Here is a 21,183-nt window from a genome sequence, read left to right on the forward strand (position 1 = left end):
TCACAGTATTCATACTCATACTTTACATCACTGTATTCATATTCTACTCACAGTATTCATACTCTATATATACTCTATCTACAGTGTTTATACTCTCTCAGTATTCATACTCATACTCAATTCACATTATTCATACTATAATCTGAATCTATATTTCTAATAATAGTACTCAAACATTTTGTCCCAGGCCTTATAAATATAGCAAGAGACTTGTTTTATTCTCCAATGTGTAATGTTCAGGCCAGGGTAACTTTAGAATAATCATGATCCTGGACAAATTCAGTTTTAAAACAAAATTCATAATAGGCCAAGTGCAGTTACAACTTTTTTTTTTTTTTTTTTTTAATGTTTATTTAAACAGATTTTTAAAACAGTATAAACGTTGTACTACTGTCCTTAAATAGTAATAAAAAAATCAGAGGGCTGAAAAAGTTTCTATGACGTTTCATCCAAACGGACCAATCGGCCGCCAGAATGTGAACAGCCATTGAAAGAGTAAGCGTTAGTAAACCCCGCCTCATTTAATATGACAGACAAAATGTCTATTCAATCACAGCTCTGCACACACACCGCTACACCAATCAGAGAAGGCCAGTAGGTCTAGCGTCAACAAAGCTTGGTTGCACCGTAAACTTGTTCTCCCCCGGTTTGCTCGTTAGAGGACGTTGGAGTCACAGTCAGGAGGGGCTCTATATCAAACATTAATTTTAAAACAGTAAGCACTTACAGAAAATCAAGCCAGCATGTTCTCCCGCATCGTTAGACCAACAGCCACCCTCGCCCGGAGCTTGTCCACCTCCTCCCAGGTAAAAACTTTCATATTTGTTAACATGCGAATGCGCTAACATTAGCATCCATGATGTATGCGAGTGTATAGTGACGCTAACCTGTCAAACTGAAATCAAAACCAAATGTACTTTTACTTTATTGATTCGTGGTCCTTAATAACCCATAGACTACAATAATATAATTGAAACTAAGTTAAGAAAACCCGCATCCAGGTAACCTAGAAGTTACCTTGCTTGGCATTTAGCCAGCGCACTGGCAATGTGATTTCTTAGTCATATGGTCTTAACGTTTATAGAGGTTGCAAGTATCACCTGTGAATCCAGTTGAAAACCTGCTGTTTGACATGAGAAGGTTTTTAGTCGACCTTGCCAACTCGTTTAGTCTGTCTGTGTGGGATCATCCAGGTTAGAGATGGTATCATTTTGACTTGCCCCCCTTTGAAAGGTCATTACTGTAACACTGTAATCAGCTACTTGTCTCACTGTTGTGTAGTAAGTACCACAAAGTGTCTTGATCTGTAATGAGAGATCAGGCTTTATGCAGCTTGTGTGTTGCCACAAAATGGCAAAAGTGATACTGAGATGATTCACCATCTGATATGTTTCATGAAACTAAACTTTGGGCTTTTTTTTAGGCTTTTAATTATTTTCCCCATACACCATGACACCCACATTGCATTCCTTTTTGTCCTTAACCCAATGCAATGCATGCAGTTAGTTTCCATTGGTATAAGACTAGTTAGTTTGTTATCAATAAGCTTGCACTAAACACATTCATATGCCATACAGACTTCCTTTGTACTGTCTAAACAGTTTACAGAATCCTTAATCACTTGGTTTAAACCCTCCCACTTCTCAGCATGAATTGTAGTAAAAACTCCCACTGGCATATTTCCAGACTGAAAAAGTCCCAAGGTCCAGTTCAAAAATACGTTTGTGTGACCTTCATTTGTAAACGCATAGATGCACAAAATGATGTTTAACATTTTTATTCAAAGATTGTTCCATATTTTGATTTAATCACTTTTTGATAACCAGATTATGATTAATGATTCCTCCACAAAGCAGTAAATTTAATGGCCTATTGAGTCAAAGTGCACTTTACTGATATAAGTAGGGTGGGTTAGCACATATTGCAATTGTGTGACACATTGCAAATTTTTCTTCTTGCAGAACAATGCGAAAGTAGCTGTCTTGGGCGCTGCAGGTGGCATCGGGCAGCCCCTGTCCCTCCTGCTGAAGAACAGCCCTCTAGTGAGCGAACTGTCGCTGTATGATATTGCCCACACTCCTGGAGTGGCTGCTGACCTCAGTCACATCGAGACCAGAGCCCATGTCACAGGTACAGAAATGGTTTTGGCTCAGCAAGCCTCTTAGTTTCTGATAGTTATTTTTGAGCTTTTAGTATTTGCAGAGAAATCAAGTAATTTTTTTAAACCCATAATTTTTAATTAAAATGTCAAAACTTGACAGTTGAAACAACATAATTTTATCTGGTTAAATATGCTAGACTTCTCAATTTAATTTGCTTAAACCCCACCACTTTTTTGACTTTAAATTGGTCTGCTATAGTGTTCACTGTCTTGCCTTTCAGGGTACATCGGCGCAGATCAGCTGGGTGCTGCACTGAAAGGCTGTGAGGTTGTTGTCATCCCTGCTGGTGTCCCAAGGAAGCCTGGTGGGTATATTTTTATCTCTGCTTTAATTTTTTAAGTGCATTTATAGTCCACATGGAATGGCATTTGCAACCTGTTTTATTTGTGTGAATGTAACATGGGATATTCAACAAAAAATGTTGATTAGCTTAAACATACAAGGTCTTGGTGATGTAAATGGGCTCATTTATAAATGAGAAATTCTGGTGGGTTTCTATAAATTTCTGAAGGTTGTGCTTTTCGTCCTTTTTCTAGGTATGACCCGTGACGACCTGTTCAACACCAATGCCACCATTGTGGCCACACTAGCTGATGCCTGTGCCCGTCACTGCCCTCAGGCCATGATCTGCATCATTTCAAACCCTGTAGGTATTAGGTCTGAGTTTTTTTTTATAACTGCTCAAAGGTCAAAAGGGTGTATAACACTATATCTCTGTGTATATACTGTATATATAAATTGATAATGCTTTGGACCACCCATTAAGATAATTGATAATTGTTGATATAGTAAAACACGTTCTGTATTATTAAACTACATTGTGAATTTTAGGTGAACTCCACTATCCCCATCACATCAGAGGTGATGAAGAAACACGGCGTCTACAACCCCAACAGAGTTTTTGGTGTGACAACACTGGATATTGTCAGAGCAAACACTTTTGTTGCTGAGCTCAAAGTGAGTTCTGTAAAATATATATATATTTATATAATATAATATATAAATTTGCACTTAAAAAAATCAGTATATTTTATATATTTAATGTCATTACCTGCAGTTATTTCATTGTCACCATTGCTGAAATATTTACAGGGCCTTGATCCCGCCCGAGTTAATGTGCCCGTGGTTGGAGGTCATGCAGGAAAGACCATCATTCCTCTCATTTCACAGGTGAGGAGAACCTGCATTACTACATAATTTATCATATATTCAATAAGCATTTGAACAGTATTACATCACATTGACTAGCTAAAGACATGCTGTGTTTTTTTTTCTTTGCTTTTTTTTTTAATGTCAATTTAAGTTTTTGACAGGATATTTTGTAGGATGTAAATCCTGTACTGTGTAAATGTTAAATATCTTCTGATTGTCACATTGTGCAGCAGTTTTGCTTTCAGACAGGTTGGTTAGATTATTAGGTGAAATGATAAAGATGTGTATTCTTTTTCTTTTTGTGTTGTTTTCAGTGCACACCCAAGGTTGAGTTCCCTGCAGATCAGCTGTCTGCTTTGACCGGCAGGATCCAGGAAGCAGGAACTGAAGTTGTGAAGGCTAAAGCTGGTGCAGGTGAGAACTGAATTTTTATATGCTGTTTGATTGCTTGTTTTTGGTTTTGAGGCTTTCATCATGTTGCTGGCAACTTTTTTTTTTTTTTTTTTTTTGTGTGCAGAAGCTTAATTTAGATAAGTAAAAATACCACTGAAAAGATCTGGAAATTTGTATCTGTAAACTGAATGTGTCTCTGTTCATAGGCTCGGCTACTCTGTCCATGGCCTATGCTGGAGCCAGGTTCACATTCTCGCTTCTTGATGCCATGAATGGAAAAGAGGGTGTTGTTGAATGTGCATTTGTGAGATCTGAGGAAACAGAGTGCAAGTACTTCTCTACACCTCTCCTGCTTGGGGTAAGTCTAGCTAGACCATCTTTAGATGTTATTTCATCTTATGTTCAAATTATACAAGGTCAAAGTAACAACATTAACATGGTAAATAGGTTTTCTGTTTTTGTTTTTTCCCCTTCTGGTTTATTAACATTTTTTTTTTGTTCAATTTCTCTTCCTTTTCTCAGAAAAATGGCATTGAAAAGAACCTCGGCCTTGGCAAGATCTCTGCGTTTGAGGAGAAGCTGGTAGCTGAAGCTATGGATGAACTGAAGGGCTCCATCAAGAAAGGAGAAGATTTTGTTTCAAACATGAAGTGATCTGTGCTTGTGGCACATTACCTGTGAAATGTCATTTATTTATAAAGCTGAGTCATTGTATGTCAACAGGGTTCCCTAAAAATGTATTTCATCATGTTCAAAGATGCAGACAGTCTTTGTACTGATTAAAACGGTCAAATCCAGCCATCAATAAAACGGTTTGTTTAACAACTCTAAACATCCTTGCATTTCAGTTCACTCTATTCAACATATTGCTATTTTGCTATGAGATTCTATTATTGACTTGTGTTTTGTTGTTGATTATGAACATGCAACTTGAGTGGCTCATAAATCTATGTGAATGAGTTTTACATAAACAAAAATGGCTCTGAGTAATCCTGCTGTCAGTTTTTCTTTTCAAACAAGGATCTTCTTTCCACATTCAAGTCTCTTTCCATGTGCTTGTCCAAATGAGTGATTTTGAGGTATTTAAATTGTTTAATGATAGATGATAGATAGCTAATGATAGATATTACATCTATTAATTTAAATTGATTAAAGATCTATATATAAATTGCAAATCTGCACCTTAGTCGTGTTACTTGAAGGGGGTACTGCATGTATGAATGATGATTTGAAAGGCTTTTTCCCCACAATATTTTGCAACCTTAACTAAAATAATATATTTATATATATAATATATATATATATATATATATATATATATATAATCTCTCTAAGGCCTGTGGCCAGTTGCATAAACTTAGTCACTATATTAAGACTGTGTCTTAAGAACTAGTTAACCAAGGGGTAATCAATGTTATTTTTCCAATTCAACTTATACCAATCTACCTTTTTATGTAGTGGACTTTAAAAAATTAGGACCACTCTTCAAGAAAAACATTAGTGTCTTAACTTTTAAGACTAGTCTAAGTGGTTTATGCAACCGGCCCCTGGTTTCACAGACAGGGCTTAGTCTAAGCCAGGATTAGGCCTTAATTCCATTAGGATATTTAAATCATTTTTATAAACATACACTAAAAAAATAAAATAACCGGTGTGCATCTTCAGACAAAACAATGGCACAAGATATGTCAGTACAAGTTGCTTTCAGTTAAAACAACTCAAATATGCATTTCAGGGATATAATTTATAAACATCCAGTTTTGTTTTTATTTCACCTTTTCCAGTTACAGTAGCATTAAAAACATAGTATTGTATAATGGATAGAAACCTTTCATTTTATGCAGTATATGGTGCTTAAATCATATTGCTGATAAATGTTTTTCATGTAAAATAACTTTTAATGGGTAATGGGTAAAAAAAAAAAATGCAAAAAGCTTGCATGCATGTAGTGTGCCATGCATAAATATAATGTTCAAAAAACACTATTGACGATTACAACCAAGGAGATGTTGATCACATTAGGAGATATTTAAAAATAAAATATTTAATATACAATTGGATGTTTATATTTTATATTTTCAAAGGGTAGCAACCAATACATCAAAAATCTTATGTCTATTGTGCTTTCTCACTTTTGAAAGAAAAATTTACCATCCATTTTACTGGCATAAAACGCAATAAAAAGTAAATTGCAAGTTAATAAATATTCAACAGGCTAAATTTATTTTATTTTTATTCTGTAATAAAAGGAAAAACAATTGTCAAATCCAGAAAAGCTAAAGAAATTCTTCTCTCACATTGGCTTATTTGAATGAGGTTAGCTCATTTGCATACGTGCAGATGAGCGGAAACGTCCTGCCACCAATCATTACTGGCGGTTCATACGAAAACATCGTCGCCGCATCCACCGCCGTACTAATTAGCCAAATTTACCGTTTCCATGACTTTACTCTGCAAGTAAATAATAATTAACTAAAATAAAGCATTCTGAATTTAGACAGAAAGTTTTTTTGGTGTACAGAGCGTCAAATAATGTCTGGTTTAACAGAAGACCGTTTGCGCGTGGTGGCGATCATTCACGCGCTCAAAGCTGTCGGTATCCGCGTGAAAAACTGGAAGAACTTTCTGAATGGAGATTCCAACTGTCAACAAACTTTTAGTCAGGTAATAAAAGAAAAACTTCTCGAAACGACGGGTAATTGCTTTAAATATAGTATCACATAACGTTACGTTGAATTTGTCTCACAGGAGAGCGCGGGACAACGCTTTGCTTTTGGACGTGACCTGCACTTGCTCCCTCAACATCAACTCTCTGACATGGGTGGTCCAGTACCTCAGTATGTTTAACAGCATCTCTTGTTTGTTTTAAAATTAAGATTATCAAAAAATAAAATTGAGTTTCACTAGAGAAGCATGGCAGTGGTTGTATGCCAAATGAGGGCATCTGAAGTGCTGGTTTTCAGGTTCTTGGTGGAGGCCTGTGGGTATCTGTCACAACATCTGGACACTGAGGGTCTGTTCAGGAAGACCGGATCCCTGAGTCGTATCCGAGCTCTAAGGGTAAATTCCTTCAAATCTGTCTATATCTTACCACTATGTCTATGTAGTTGTGTGTGTTAAATTTATACAGTTATTGTTTTGATGAATGACAATCTTTTCATTCAGGTACACGTTTTGACATTTAGGGTGTACACTTTATTTATTTATTTTTATTTGTTCCACTAGTTTTACAGCACTGGTCAAAAGCTTGGAATAATTAAGAGGTTTATGGTCACCAAGGCTGCATTTATTTGCATTTATTAGAATGATTTCTGAAGGATCATGTGACACTGAAGTAATAGCTGCTGAAGTTTTGCCATCACAAGAATAAATTACATTTTAAAGTATACTTAAATGGACAACAATTGTTTTAAAGTCCTATAATATTTCATAATGCTGTTTTTACTGTTTTTTTATTTTATTTTATTAAATACACGCAGCCTTGTTGAGCATAAGAGCCTTCTTTTAAAAACAAAAAAAAAATCCAAACTTTTGACTGGTAGTGCACATCTAAAACAAAAAATGAATGGCACTTTTGACAAATGTTTAAAATGATCAGCAAGAAATAGTAACGACAAATGCTTTATTTCATAGGCAGATCTGGAGCAGGGAAAGCCAGTCTTCCTTCCCCCGCACGCAGCCCTCCTGCAGCCCTGTGACGTCGCATCTCTCATAAAGCAGTTCCTGCGTGAGCTGCCATCTCCTCTCATCCCCACAGACCTCCAGATCCCTCTGATTCAGGCCCAGGGGCTTGAAATGGCACGTGACCAGGAGGGAGCGAGAAACAGAACAACTCTGCTCATTACAGCTCTGTTTCCTTCATCCCACGCTCGTGCACTCAGATACCTCTGCACCTTTCTGCGTCATGCTGCAGAGAGGTTTTACGTTTGATTGCAGCTTGAAAATATGCAGCTTATCTTTCTTTTATTCTCCTTGGATCTGTGCATATGTTAATGGAATATTCTCTTAAGCTTAAGTCAGTAATGATTGTAAGTCCTATTTTCCTCATGTTCATGTCTTTGATCAGATGCAGTGAGAACAGAATGGATGCGAGCAGCCTGGCCGTTGTTATTGCTCCTAACCTGCTTCAGTGTCCACCTTGCAAACTCACTCTGGACACCGAGAAGCATTTAGACCAGCAGACATCAGTGATCAAATCACTCATTCTTCATGCAGATCGTATTGGTAAAGATGTTGAAGATTTGTATGAGTGATTGGTTAACTGGCCCTTTGCTGAGTGCAGCATCAGATTGACCAATTTTGAGTAAACTGAACTACTTGTGTGAACTTTATCTATCAGGTGTTGTGCCATCATGCATGCTAGAGGCTTTAAAAGCAACAGGGGGAACAGAGACACCCTCTCCTGCAGGTGGCGCGATCTTTAGTAAGAGGACAGGACTCAGTGTTTACAGAAGTCTGAGACGACAACGGAGACGAAGTGTTGGTGGTGAGATTTTTTTCAGACTGCCATAACCACCACAGACAATTAGGCTGGTCATGTCCACCCCCAGTAATCAGAATAGTGGTCTATCAATAAGGTTTTTATTTTTATTATTAGGTCCCCCACCAATCCGAAATATATGGTGTCATCCTTGATTTTTGCAAAATCTAATTTTGAATTTAATTTTAAACACATAGATGTGGAAAAAAAATCTATTCTTAAAACAATCGTGAAAAAAGTCACGGTTTACACAAAAATATTAAGCAACACAACTGTTTCAACATTGATAATAATAAGAAATGATTCTTGAGGACCAAATCAGTATATTAGAATGAAGGAATAAATCACAAACATAAATTACATTTTAAATTATATTAAATATTATGTTTATATATTATTAAAGGTGCTCTAAGTGATGTCACGCGTTTTTAGGCCAAAACATTTTTTGTCACATACAGCAAACATCTCCTCACTATCCGCTACCCGCCTGTCCCCTGAACACACTGTAAAAAAACGCGGTCTCTGTAGTCGCCAGAAGCTCCGAAAACGGCAATAAAAACAAACTGGTGCAGCCTGGACCACAAAACATAATAAACATGCTCCAGCCAATAACCGACAAGAATGATTTTAAATGCACATTCATCTATTTAAGGAAGCACGGAGGGGAGGGGGAGGAGGAGGAGGAGGAGGAGGAGGGAGGGTCTAGCTAGCCTCTGTTTTGTTTGACAACACTTTGAACGTCAACAGGAGGTACTCCACCCAGGATCACTTAGAGCACCTTTAATATATATATTGTATATGTAAATTATATTAAAATGGTTATTTAAGTTGTAATGATATTCACAATTTTACTGTAATATATAATGTGTGTGTGTGTGTGTGTGTGTGTATGTTTGATGTTACATTCAAAAAGACATTTTCTGGCATTTTTGTTTCAGTTTTAATGATAATGTAAATTTTAATCAAAATATTGTTTCAGAAATATTTGTTGATGCTTTTTCCAAACTGAAGCCATGTCGTACTCCCACTGGGCCACCAATAGTCTTAGATGTCACGTCAGGTGAGTCACATTATTTTTGGATGGAAAGTGCCTTCCTATTAGTTATCTTAAACTGTAAAAGTAAAAAAAATGCTTCTTTGAACTTTATAGTGACTCCTCTCTCAAAAAGCCCCACTCCTCAATCACCAGTTACAGTCAAACGTAAAGCAATTGAGGATTCACTTCCTGAACTTGAAGGATCTGCGAAGAAAAGGTACATTTGTTACTTATCGTATACATAAATATCAATATTGTTGGCTGTCAGATGACTTTATAGACTACTTGCAAAAAATGTTTGGTGCATTCCAGATCTATTTGTGCTTGTGTGTTTATTGTTCAGGCGGTCTCTACATGACCTAAGAGAGGACATGCCGACAACCATCTCTCAGGCAGAAGGTCAGTCTATTTATGTGTGTATTTTACCAGCTCATCTCCTGAGCGTTGTAGAATATTAACACAACAAAGTTGCTTTGCAAAAATCTGTTAGAATCTGTAAGCGGTCCCCTGAAAGAAAAGTGTAGTAAAGAAGAAACCATTACCACCACCAAGAAGAGAAACCACACAAGAGAACAGCGGAAATTGCTTGGGTACTGTATCATGACTGCGCTCTACTCTGTACAAAAATGAATGACTAATTTGGGGATGAATTCTAATATACAAAGAGTAGCAGTTAGGCTTATATGTGTTTTGGGGTTTTCAGGCCTCCAACACAAGAAAAGGTGCATCGGAGAAGAAGATCTCTCAGATTTTTTACTGTGTCCAGTGGAAACTACAGTGACCATGCATGTATTTTTTTTAAACCAATTGTTTTTTTAGTAGTTTTTACTTTTTTAATTATGCTAACCTGGTTTCATAATTTTAGCTTTCAGTGACACCAACACACAAAGGGCCTGAAAACTGTTTAGAAGAACACCAAGAACAGTCTGACTGTAAAAGTGGTTCACCACCTATAAATGATGATGTTTCTCCAAGGATACCCCTTATCCTCATTGATGGACCAGGAGGAGGTTTGGATCCGTTTTTATTAATTTATTTTAAAGATCTTTGATTATCAGTTGAATCTAGATTTGAGCGCTGTTTTTTTTCTAACTTGCAGTTGTTGGGAATGAGGTGGACGACGACCCGGATCTTCTCAACTGCAGTTTTGTTGAAAGCCCTAATGACTGTCTAATCATGGGATCTGAAGCCTCTTGCATCCAAAGACAGGACAGTGAGGAACCCTGTGATGATGAATGCTGGACTGTACTTGAAGATGAGAACTTTGAACCGTTAGGAGAATGTGAGGTAATACAGTCTGTCACTCAAAATGAAGGGTCTCAAGTTGATGCGAGCATAGAAGTAGAGAATGAGCCGGAGGTGAAGCAGCCTGAAATGCTGCCACGTAAAGCGTCCAAAAAAGATAAGAGCAGCTCTAAGAACCGATCTCGTCCTCGTAGATCCATAAGCCTACCTGAGGTGACGCTGGAGTCTTGTACTGATGAGATGCCTGATTTGGAAAAGGAAGGTGGTAGAGCTGAACCTGAGATGGATAACAGTGTCTGGCCAATGTTTGCAAGTCTGACCCTCTCAAATGAGCAGGAGAGTGTAACTACAGAGAAGAAGGTGGGTATCAATGAAGCGCAAGAGACAAAAGGAAGCATTAAAACACAAAAAAATTATAAACAAGACAAGATGGCAGATTCAACTCTTGGTTTCAAAAGACCCCATCAGCGTTTGTCTGTGGCTGAGCGACTTAGAGGTTTTAGTGCTTTGACCTTGCTGCTTCGGACATCACGAGCGGCACCTCAGTTCCGGGAGAAACCGCAGGAATCTCTTCAGAGGGGAGCAACGCGCCTTCGGAGGCAGGGGGCACGACGATTTGGCCGCTCCATCAGTCATGAGGGCGTATCAGAAAGACCACCAGAGCAGAGCCCTGTGGGATCTCCACCAGCAAATCAGGCTTTCATAGATATATGCAATGCTAGCCCTGATTCAGGTGTAGAGTCTGTCGATCATGAACCGATTAATGATTTACATCAAGAGATGTGGAAGAGGTCACAGAGTTCCCCCCAAAAACAGACGAAAAATGATGTGGATTCTCTGAGCTCGTTGGAAAACCCAAATCAAGATCTGGTTTTGTCTGCAGTGGAGAAAACTGAATGTCAGTTCCTGTGCAAGCAAACAGAGCAGAATGTCGAGGAGCTTGATCTTCATAAACTGTTGGATCAGAAGTGCCACATTGGTGGTCATGAGGAAAACAATCATCAAGATTCAAATGTTTCTCCAGTAGTTCTTACACCTGATTTTGCATCTCCAATGTTCTTCCAGCAGATGGTGCCATTGAATCTTTTTGAAGACACAAGTTCAGTCGAAGACTTCAGAACAGATCAAGTCTCTCCTCTGCACGAAAGCAATAAAGAAACCCTCTCATGGCTAAAAGGCAGTCCTACATTTGAGTTTCCACCTTTTGCTTCTTTGACATGTGATGGTGTGATTTCTGAAGATGACACAAGTAACAGGTTGCCTTGTGATCTTTCCCCTCCAACCTTTCAGTTTAGACGTCAGATCACTAGAAGGCACTACAGAGACTCTCCCCGCTGGCCCTCGCATGAGGTGCGCATGTCTGCTTGGAACCCGTTGCCACTTTAAACATTTGGTGCTTTCATTTTTATTAGTTAAATAACATTTTCCAATGACTGGGAACTGAGTCTGGTTTGTGTAATCATCTAACTATTATTTATGGAACAATGTTTTTATTTGTTTTTTTATGTTTGTGAGCTGTCACAAAATTTCTTTGTTCTTAATAAAATCTGTTTTAATAGTTCACTTACTAGTTTTCTAGTTCACTTCATTTAATTTCCATGCATATAAGGATCTGTGACAATCTATTTGCAAAACTAAGGAAGATTGGTTTGGGAAATATTTTAAAGGAATATTAATGCTTAAATAGAAGATAAAATGACAGCTACTGTGGCATCCAAGTTGATCCAGGAAATGTGTGATGTAAGTTTGTAAAAGCAAAACATGCACTTGCACTGGAAGTCAATTGGCAAACTGTTGCCCCATAGAGTTCCATTGCAAGTGCATTTCAGTACAGTTTTCTTTTTCTTTTATATTTGTACAAACTAAGTTTGAAATTACTTTGTGGTGACACAGAATATTTCTTTATTAGAGTGAAATTATTTATTCATTTATTTGCTTTAAATATTCAATTAAATTCACATTTATGTATATAGTGACTTCAGAACGCCGGCTTGGTATTGGCAGACGCTGTTCACGTGAGCAGCACGACGCATTCGTGTGATGCTGACGCAGGAGCCGGCCTATTGTTGAAAAAAGTCGTTATTTTTGTTTCGTTTTTTGCGCACAAAAAGTATTTTCCTTATACAGTCTGATCCAAAGCATGCTGGGAATTAGAAATCTGCTGGGAAAACTAAATCATATTAATGATTACAATTTACAATCAAATTTTGAGTTTATGCAACTTTTTTATATTAAGTACAATGAACTTTCATTATTATTTGAGTGAAACAAACTCATTTAATTTAATTTCACTGTTCAGTTTTACAGTGTAACTTTTTCATTGAGGATGCAGGGCAACCAGCTAGTAATGCATTACAGTAATCTAGTCTAGAAGTCATGAATGCATGAACTAACTTTTCTGCATCAGAATCAGATAACATGTACCGTAACTTAGCGATGTTTCTAAGGTGGAAGAAGGCTGTTTGTAACATGAAATATGATTTTCGAAGGACAAGTTGCTGTCTAATATAACACCCAGGTCTTTAACTGTTGAGGATGAAGTAACAGTACATCCTTCTAAATACACAGATTCTGTGTACATGTTTTTGGTCCAATAAGTACTATCTCAGTCTTATTTGAATTTAACAGAAGAAAATTACTGGTCATCCAATATTTCATATCTTTAACACACTCTGTCAACTTGGACAATTTAGAAATTTCATGTGGTTGTGATAAAACATATAGTATTATTGGCATAGCAGTGGAAACTAATTCCATCTTTTCTTATAATATTACCAACACTCAAAAAAATAACTTGTTGGTCTAACTTAATTCAATTATGACACCTATTTCCACACGGTTGAACTGATTTATTTGAACTTAAGCTAGGTTAATTGTACTGATGAGTAAAATTCATCCTAATTGAATGAGATCACACCAGTTTCATTTGACATATTCTGTGAATGTTTCCTGAACATAATTCATTCTTGTTGATCCAACCAGTGCTATTGCAATTCAGACTGGTGCCCTTGTGCAGTGTTGCTCAAGTTTTCTGCACTTTTAAGGAAATGGAAAGACCTGTTAGTGTTTAAATGTTTAATGTTTAGTTATTTTGAACATTTAAAAGAGTTTGTAGCGTATATATATATATATATATATATATATATATATATATATATATATATATTTTTTTTTTTTTTTTTTTTTTGTTACCATCGTGGTGAAGATGTGCGCTTGTGCTTAGGTTGTGAGTAGCTGTTGTACACAGACATACATGTTTCATGACCGTTGAGAGGGATAAAGCTGATGACCATATGTAGACTGTGTAAATTATGTGCTGGCCCTCAAACTAATTTATTTATATTTCTATAAAAACTAAACTAAAATAACACTTTTTCATATGCTAAGTAACATTTAAGAACTTCTCATCACTGGCTTTAGCACAGTTAAAGCTTGTTGAGAAAAACATAGATTTATTTCATGTAGCCACCCATTGCCTAACCACAAGGTCTACACTTCAGCATAATGGTAACCTCAAAAAAAATCGACATAAACTCTTTTAAATGTCAAATATAACTGAACATCAAACTTTAAAAGGTATTTCCCTTTACTAAAAAACACATTAAACAGCACTTAAGTTCAACATTTACTGTCCTGATCTTTCCCTACGCAAAGCATGCTGGGAACTAGAAATCCACTGCCCAGTTTCATTCAATGCAACATAAATGATTCATGTCATCCCAACACAAATGGTTTAGGTTAACCTAACATTTTGCAAATTTAATTTCATTTAACATAATACAATTGAGTGCAAATGCCAATTAAGTAAAAAACCAAAGATTTGTGTTGGTTCAGCTTATTTTATTTAAATAAACTGAACAAGCAGCTAGAATCATTTTTTTGAGTGAAGTAGCAGCATATATATTGAAAATAGAAGAGGGCCTAACACAGACCTATGCAGCCACTCCACGTTATCTAGATTTTTCCTTGTTTAAATAAACAAAATGGTAATGGTCTGATAGGTACGATCTAAACCACCTTAATGCCTATCCCTGAGTACCGATGTAATATTGTAGTCGATCTAAGAATATTTTATGATCTATTGTAGCAAACGCAGCACTAAGATCAAGCAAAACTAGTATTGAGATACAGCCTTGGTCAGAAGCTAAAAGTAAGTCATTTGTAATTTTAACAAGTGTAGATTCTGTGCAATGATGAGGCTTGAGTCTTGACAGAAGTGTTTCATAGATAACAAATATCCAAGGAACATATCCAGATTAAAGGGAAAGGAACAGTATTTTCACTCATAAAATCAGTTTAAATTATTATAAAAAGATTAATATCCTTTATTATGTAAAGCCAACAGAGAGTGCTAATGTTAGTTTAATTAGGCTGGTGCTCCTCCTCTTTGATGTGGAGCAGCAAGAGGACGCTAGAGAAAGGAGCTGCCTGTTAATCTCTGTGAACCACATTCACCAGAGCTGGAGTCTCAGTACTTCCACCCGCACAGGCAGCCTCTGGCCCGAAGTGCAAAGAGAAGTGGGGAAACTCAGGCTGGGATCTGTCCCAGCTGGGAAGAAGGAAAGAGAGGGAACCGTGTCTCATTTTCCTGCCCGTTAAATCTCCTGCACCATGGCAGAAGGAGCGGAGGGAGAAGAGGAAATCCAGTTCTTACGAACAGTGAGTTATTTTGAGAATACCTTACCTCTGATTAGTTAAAAATATATATATATATAATTATAAGCACTGTAAATATTTGTAAATTTTGGAAATTCATACAATGAATGTATTAGAAATGTGATTTTTTAAATGAATGGAAATTACTGAATGTTTTAATGAATGAAGAAGTCATGGAAATTCATTGTTTGAAAGGTGTGTGAATTCTTAACATTGTATATGGTCAGTGTTGAAGTTGACCACATTTCTAACAGCTGTCTTATTCAGTTTTCATGAATGTTTTTGGATGAATGACATGACCAGGTGTGTGGATTTGCTGGCATTGTTGTCTATTTATACATAGTGCAGTGCAGAGGTTGGATTGTCACTGTTTGAAACGGGACTTTACACTTGGCACTGCACAGAAGCATGACGGCAACGTACTGCCAAGACTAAGATATACGTCTAGATTATAGACTAAAAATACAGTACAAAGGTCTGTAAATTAAAGATGTGAGAGTGAAGCCCATTACTGCCGTAATGTAATGCATTGCATACCATGTTGTCAAGCTTCTTTGGAGAGAGGAGTCTATGCTTTGACTTTAGTGTTGTAAATGCCTGACCTGGCTGTGTTGGGGTTAAGTCAACATGGACATTGAGTCATTCTAACAAGAGCACTGGAAGATTTTAATGCAGGATGGAGTTCAACCAATGCAGAAGCATAAATTCGAGACAACTAGTGCTGTGCTGTTGTTTGTGATGCTGCTGTCTATGAGCTCTGAGTCTATATACAGAGATAGGATTAGCAGCTTTCTGGCTCGTCATGAACCAACACCTGTTTGTTACAGTCTATTTAAAAAGTCTATTGCATGTCTCCCTACTTTTATGTCAGCCTCTAGAGCGTTTCAGCCCATATTGAGAGTTTTGTTTGAATAACAGAAACATTTCATGAACACTGTTAAAATGAAGGTCCTTTTATACTAAATTTTGGATAGTTTTTGTCTCTTGTGAGCTAAAAGTCTTCTGCTTAAATTCTTGAAATTAAGTTTGTAGCTCAATATGAATTGTGCTAGTGTGTGATTTTTCTGATGAATAATCTTTTCTTTTTTTTTTTTTTTTTTTTTAAAAAGGTTTTTGAAATTGATGAGTTGGAGTAGATAATGAAAGAAAAGGAGATAAAGTGTCTAGCTTATGAAATCCCTTAATGCTTTTTACAAAACATCACAGAATTTTGGATCACTCTTCATTGAAAGTTGTTTTATTGGATGGTATTTTTGATGCAGTTTCTTTATGTATTCTGTGATTGTGGAACAGCCGTCAGATGGTCGTTGTCACTAATGAACAGTAATTTTTGCAGTGATTACAGTTCAGCTATTACTTTGTGTGACTCTTGCTCCAGGAAAATTGCATGTAGCAGGTGCCACAGCCTGAAATAGGGACAGAGAATGAGGAGGAGGCCCGGAGAGACAAGTAGGGTAGAAAGCTGATTAAAAAAGAATTTAATGCTTGTGATACTGTAATTGGGTTGCTGACATTTCAAACAGTAAGCGAGACATGCTAAAACTATTTGAAGACCATTTAAAACAAATTTATCTAAATCTTTATACATTTTCAAATTTTATTTATGCCGTTTTTATGACCTCATATTAATACATAATATTGTATTTGTCGCACAGCAGGACTATGAATGGCAAAAAAAGAAAGTTGATTTAAAAAAAAAAAATTGACAACTTTTTCTAAATGTTTTTGAAAGATGCATATGCTCACCAAGGTTGCATTTAATTAATCAGAAAAAATACAGTAAAAAATAGTAATATTGTGGAATTTTATTGCAACTTATGATAACTGTGTTCTATTTTAATATATTTTAAAATATAATTTATTTCTGGTGATGGCAATGCTGAATTTTCAGCATCATTACTCCAGTCTTCAGTGTCACATGATCTTTCAGAAATCATTAGAATTTGCTGATTTGGTGCTCAAGAAACATTTACTACACTGCCAGGCCAAAATCGCTGTTTGGATTTTAATAGACAGATACCTCTCCATGGAAATAAATGTTGTGATATTATTTCCATCAAGAGGTGCATCAATTTTTGGTCAAGATCTTGTATTGACAATGCATGAGGGTGAGCACTCTTTAAAGTCTCCTCCAGCACAACCCAAAGACTTTTAATAATTTAAGGTCTGGACTCAGAGGTGCCAATTCATGTGTGAAAGTGATTCTTCATGCTCTCTGAACCATTCTTTCACAATTTTGACCCTGGTGAATCTTGACATTGTCATCCTGGAATATGACCATGATGTGTCTTCCTACATGGTTGTTTAAGAAATGAAAAGCTACACACTCCATCTTTAAGGGTTAAAAGAACTGTTGCCAAACATATAACATGCTAGAAACATAATAATCACTGCAATAATGATCCAGTCATAAATTAAGTATTTGCCTATTAAAATCCAAACAGCAACTTTTTTTTTGGCCGGGCAGTGTATATTGTCAATGTTGAAAACAGCCGTTATTCATTTATTTTAAATAGAAATCTTTTGTAATAATGTAAAATGTTTTCTTGCTGAATAAAAGTATTAAAGTCGGCATGAAACAGAAGTTGCGATAGACTTTTCTTCCCTATTATTGTGACGTGTATATATATATATATATATACAAGTGAAACGTTTTCTTGGACAAGAAAAAATGTTGGGCAGAACTTTATTTTGTCCATCAGGAATTGATTGGATTGTTGGATCACTGTGGTTTGCTTACTGCTGTGATCTCACGCGAGTGACAGGTTGTCCTGCCCTTGCGCCAGTAAATACGTCATCACAGAAGAAAAGAGATGAAGCTGCAAGTTGGAAGGGAAGTTATTTTAATTAAAGATTTTAAGAGCACATGAATAAAAAAAAAAATATATGTGCACAAATGAATCCTTTATAATACTTCAACATTCCATAAAAAACAAAATTTTCCATTTTGATTTTATAGTGACTTTAAACTGAACTGTTGAACAGTAGTGTATTTCCAACAAGAAGTTTAAATATTTGAATGGGATGATTATAAATAAAAATGAATGCTTGTTTCAAACATATTCTGACACTTATTAAATGCAAATGCTATTATTGCAGTTTCACAATGACTATATTGTCATAACAGAAGAACTGTCTCAGGTTGCTAGCAGAATGTGTCAGTGTGGACAGGGTTTTCCACAGCCCACTGGGTTACATTCCAGCCCTTGAATATCTCAGCAGATGACACACTTACATACATAATACACTGTCATGCAGACTGCCTGTCAAGGACATGACCTGCCCCAATTTGTCTATAAAGGCATCCTATAACTTTAATATAAAATGCTTATAATTTTACATAAACATTGCATATTCATACAACACATGTAGAACTGAATCAATGGGACAATAATGAGGTTATTAAATTAAGTCTTTTTGAGGTCAACTTGTATGGGAATAGAGTTTCAGAGGGTGATGTTGTACATAAAATTAGTAGCAGTACTACAGGCTTTATAACTCTGCATTATGATCAAATAAATTGTTGATTTCATATAACCGGTGAAATAACTTTGTTTCTCATTAAACTTGAATATATTTAATATATAAATCAATCTTTCTTTCTTCTCAGACAGGGCTCATCTAAGCCTTCTCACATGTGTTTTGGCAGTAACCTGAGCCACATTCAGGATTAAGTGCTTGCTGCCTTGATCAAGGTTACAAATACCAAGTTATGTAGCAGCAATGTGTGCTATGGACATGCTGTTACAAAGAAAACATCAATGGCTTGTCTAAAGCAGTATTTCAGAAAGTGGCAATATTCATTACTGAATCAAATTGGATTTCTGTGATTCCAAAAGAGCAGAGATTGAGACGTTTACTCCCAGTACTCTTCAGATATTGGACAATGCATTGACAAAATGTTGTCTTTGTTTATCACAAGGTTGCATGAGATGAACCTCAGATTGTGCCCCGAGAAGTACTCACAGTCACTGAATAAAATAAATGATGACATAATTCAATTTTGCTAACTTTTTGTCTAATGTTAAATAGATAGTTCGCCCAAAAATGTAAATTCACCCTCATGTCGTTCCTGTGAATCACAAACAAAGATTTTTTTTTTTTGTCAATACAGTGGAAGCCAAAGGGCACCAAAATGGTTTGGTTACCAACATTTTATCAAAATATATTTTGCGTTCTGCCGGGAAAAAAAAAAGGTTTGAATCTATATGAGGGTGAATAAATGACAACAGAATTTACATTTTTGGGTAAATGTATTATCCCTTTAACTATTCTGAAATGTTTAGGCTTCTTTAAAAACATGATATATAAACCTAAGATTGACATTTTGACATTTATTTTCTTTGTAGGATGACCAGGTGGTTCTACAGTGCACAGCTACTATCCTGAAGGAGCAGATCAAACTCTGTCTGTCCTGTGAGGGTTTTGGGAATCGCTTGTGTTTTCTGGAAACTACATCCAATGCTCAGGTATGCTTAAATCATTCTGAATTAATGAAATACTCTCTGATATTTTAGATTCCCAGTATTCTATACTTTTTTTTTGTCATTCTAGAATGTTCCTCCTGATCTGGCGATATGCTGCTTTATCCTGGAGCAGTCGTTATCTGTGCGGGCCCTTCAGGAAATGCTGGCTAACACAAATGAGCTTAATGAGGTTTGTTCAGAGCACATACATCAGGAATAAGGGTGAGAGTCACTCTTAAAAGGATAGTCCACCCAAAAATTTAAAAATTACATTGGAGCCACATGAGGGTGAGTAAATGATGATGGCAGTTTTCGTTTTTGGGTGAACTATCCCTTTAATATCAAATCAACTAAATTCAAATTCATTTATTTGTTGTACCCAAACTGCCATGAAATGCATGACCATCTCTTGTTCTCCTTCCTTGTTTTCTCTTTTGCCTACTGTAGGCAGTCGATTTGGATAAATGGGTAGGTTTCCATTTTTGCCTCGAAATGTTCCTTGAATTTTGCTTATTCTTATTACTGTGTTTCTACCTCACATTAAAGCTGCCTTATCACTGTCTCTGACAAACGGCAGACCAGAAGTCATTCATTGCGAATGTCAGAGACATTGGAAAGGCGAGCTATAACTAGGGCTGCAACTAATGATTATTTTGTTAATCAATTAATTAGCCAATTATTTCTTGGATTAATTTGATTTTAAAAAGCCCAGTTTTCATTTTTATTTATTTATTTTTTTAGATATAACACACAATTCCACGTCCTGCCCAATGCAGTCCTTCAAACAAACGTGCTAACTGAAAGCTAAGAAAACATACATAGAAAATATATCCATATCTATGGTATATGCAAAAGAGCTATAAAGCAAATGGACAGTTTAAATCCCCATCAATAATGAAGATAATAATAAAGATGATAAAGAAAAACAAAAACACAAACTTGTTACTCTGGACACAGTAACCTGTTACTGTCATTTCTTTATTCTGTAAATGTAAGAAACGTCTTACATTTACATATATTCAATTATATGCTCTTATCCTTATTAAAATACCTGAATTTCATGTTGACTTTTAAACCTAAATTTAATGTCCAACAACAGATATTTCAGCAAAATGAATATTTTTGCACTGAATATTAATTGTCTCCCTCTCTCTAACTTGTCTGTTTGACTCACATGCGCTCATTCAGTAAAGTTTAACGCAGACTGCCATGTGTCTTCATGCAAAATGGACACTTACAGATAAGGATATAATTGTAAAAAGAAAGTTTTGCACTGAGGAAACATATCACACATTAAACAGCACACGCATCTGTCAAAGCGCCTGACGGAAAGTCATGTTAAACATTACGCTAATGCATTAGCTAGAAGCTTAAAATAAAGAATTCTCATCTTTTGGGCAGCTTGGATCGCGTACCTTTGCCGCAGCAGCTCACTCTGTTCCCTCCACTATGTTTAGATGCATTTTGGCCGTATAACTGCGTTATTGAGTGCTGTAATTGACGTGACTGGCGGAAGTTTTCCGTGCACGGTGGGCAGACACGACTAATCAGTAATGACATTCGTTGTCGATGAATTTCATTATCGATTTTATC

General features: G+C 36.3%; 3 protein-coding genes across 4 annotated transcripts in view; all 3 read left to right on the plus strand.

The window, feature by feature from the left end:
- The first annotated feature begins 625 nt into the window (after positions 1-625).
- On the plus strand, positions 626-4,697 carry mdh2 (malate dehydrogenase 2, NAD (mitochondrial)). Its single transcript, XM_048180840.1, has 9 exons — positions 626-806; positions 1,962-2,130; positions 2,383-2,466; positions 2,699-2,808; positions 2,994-3,119; positions 3,255-3,332; positions 3,629-3,728; positions 3,914-4,065; positions 4,230-4,697. Exons 1-9 carry the CDS (start codon positions 744-746, stop codon positions 4,359-4,361), a joined length of 1,014 nt encoding a protein of 337 aa, XP_048036797.1. The 5' UTR covers positions 626-743; the 3' UTR covers positions 4,362-4,697.
- Positions 4,698-6,035: 1,338 nt separating this feature from the next.
- zgc:153345 (uncharacterized protein LOC566129 homolog) lies at positions 6,036-12,031 on the plus strand. 2 transcript variants are annotated; one of them, XM_048180841.1, is made up of 13 exons: positions 6,036-6,371; positions 6,456-6,544; positions 6,671-6,767; positions 7,341-7,624; positions 7,774-7,931; positions 8,047-8,193; positions 9,167-9,247; positions 9,338-9,440; positions 9,567-9,622; positions 9,714-9,813; positions 9,927-10,008; positions 10,089-10,233; positions 10,323-12,031. In XM_048180841.1, the coding sequence occupies exons 1-13, from the start codon at positions 6,240-6,242 to the stop codon at positions 11,852-11,854; spliced, it is 3,006 nt and encodes a 1,001-aa protein (XP_048036798.1). In that variant the 5' UTR covers positions 6,036-6,239; the 3' UTR covers positions 11,855-12,031. The 2 variants fall into 2 exon arrangements, with proteins under 2 accessions (XP_048036798.1, XP_048036799.1); XM_048180842.1 differs by lacking the exons at positions 6,671-6,767; positions 7,341-7,624.
- Positions 12,032-14,879: 2,848 nt separating this feature from the next.
- ryr1a (ryanodine receptor 1a (skeletal)) overlaps positions 14,880-21,183 on the plus strand; it is a 61,504-nt gene continuing 55,200 nt past the window's right edge. The window contains 4 exon segments of the mRNA XM_048180843.1: positions 14,880-15,127; positions 19,474-19,593; positions 19,679-19,780; positions 20,038-20,058. Coding sequence (XP_048036800.1) covers positions 15,080-15,127; positions 19,474-19,593; positions 19,679-19,780; positions 20,038-20,058 — 291 coding nt within the window. The 5' untranslated portion in view covers positions 14,880-15,079.

This window comes from Megalobrama amblycephala, linkage group LG2 (assembly GCF_018812025.1).
Source record: "Megalobrama amblycephala isolate DHTTF-2021 linkage group LG2, ASM1881202v1, whole genome shotgun sequence".
Classification (NCBI taxonomy): domain Eukaryota; kingdom Metazoa; phylum Chordata; class Actinopteri; order Cypriniformes; family Xenocyprididae; genus Megalobrama; species Megalobrama amblycephala.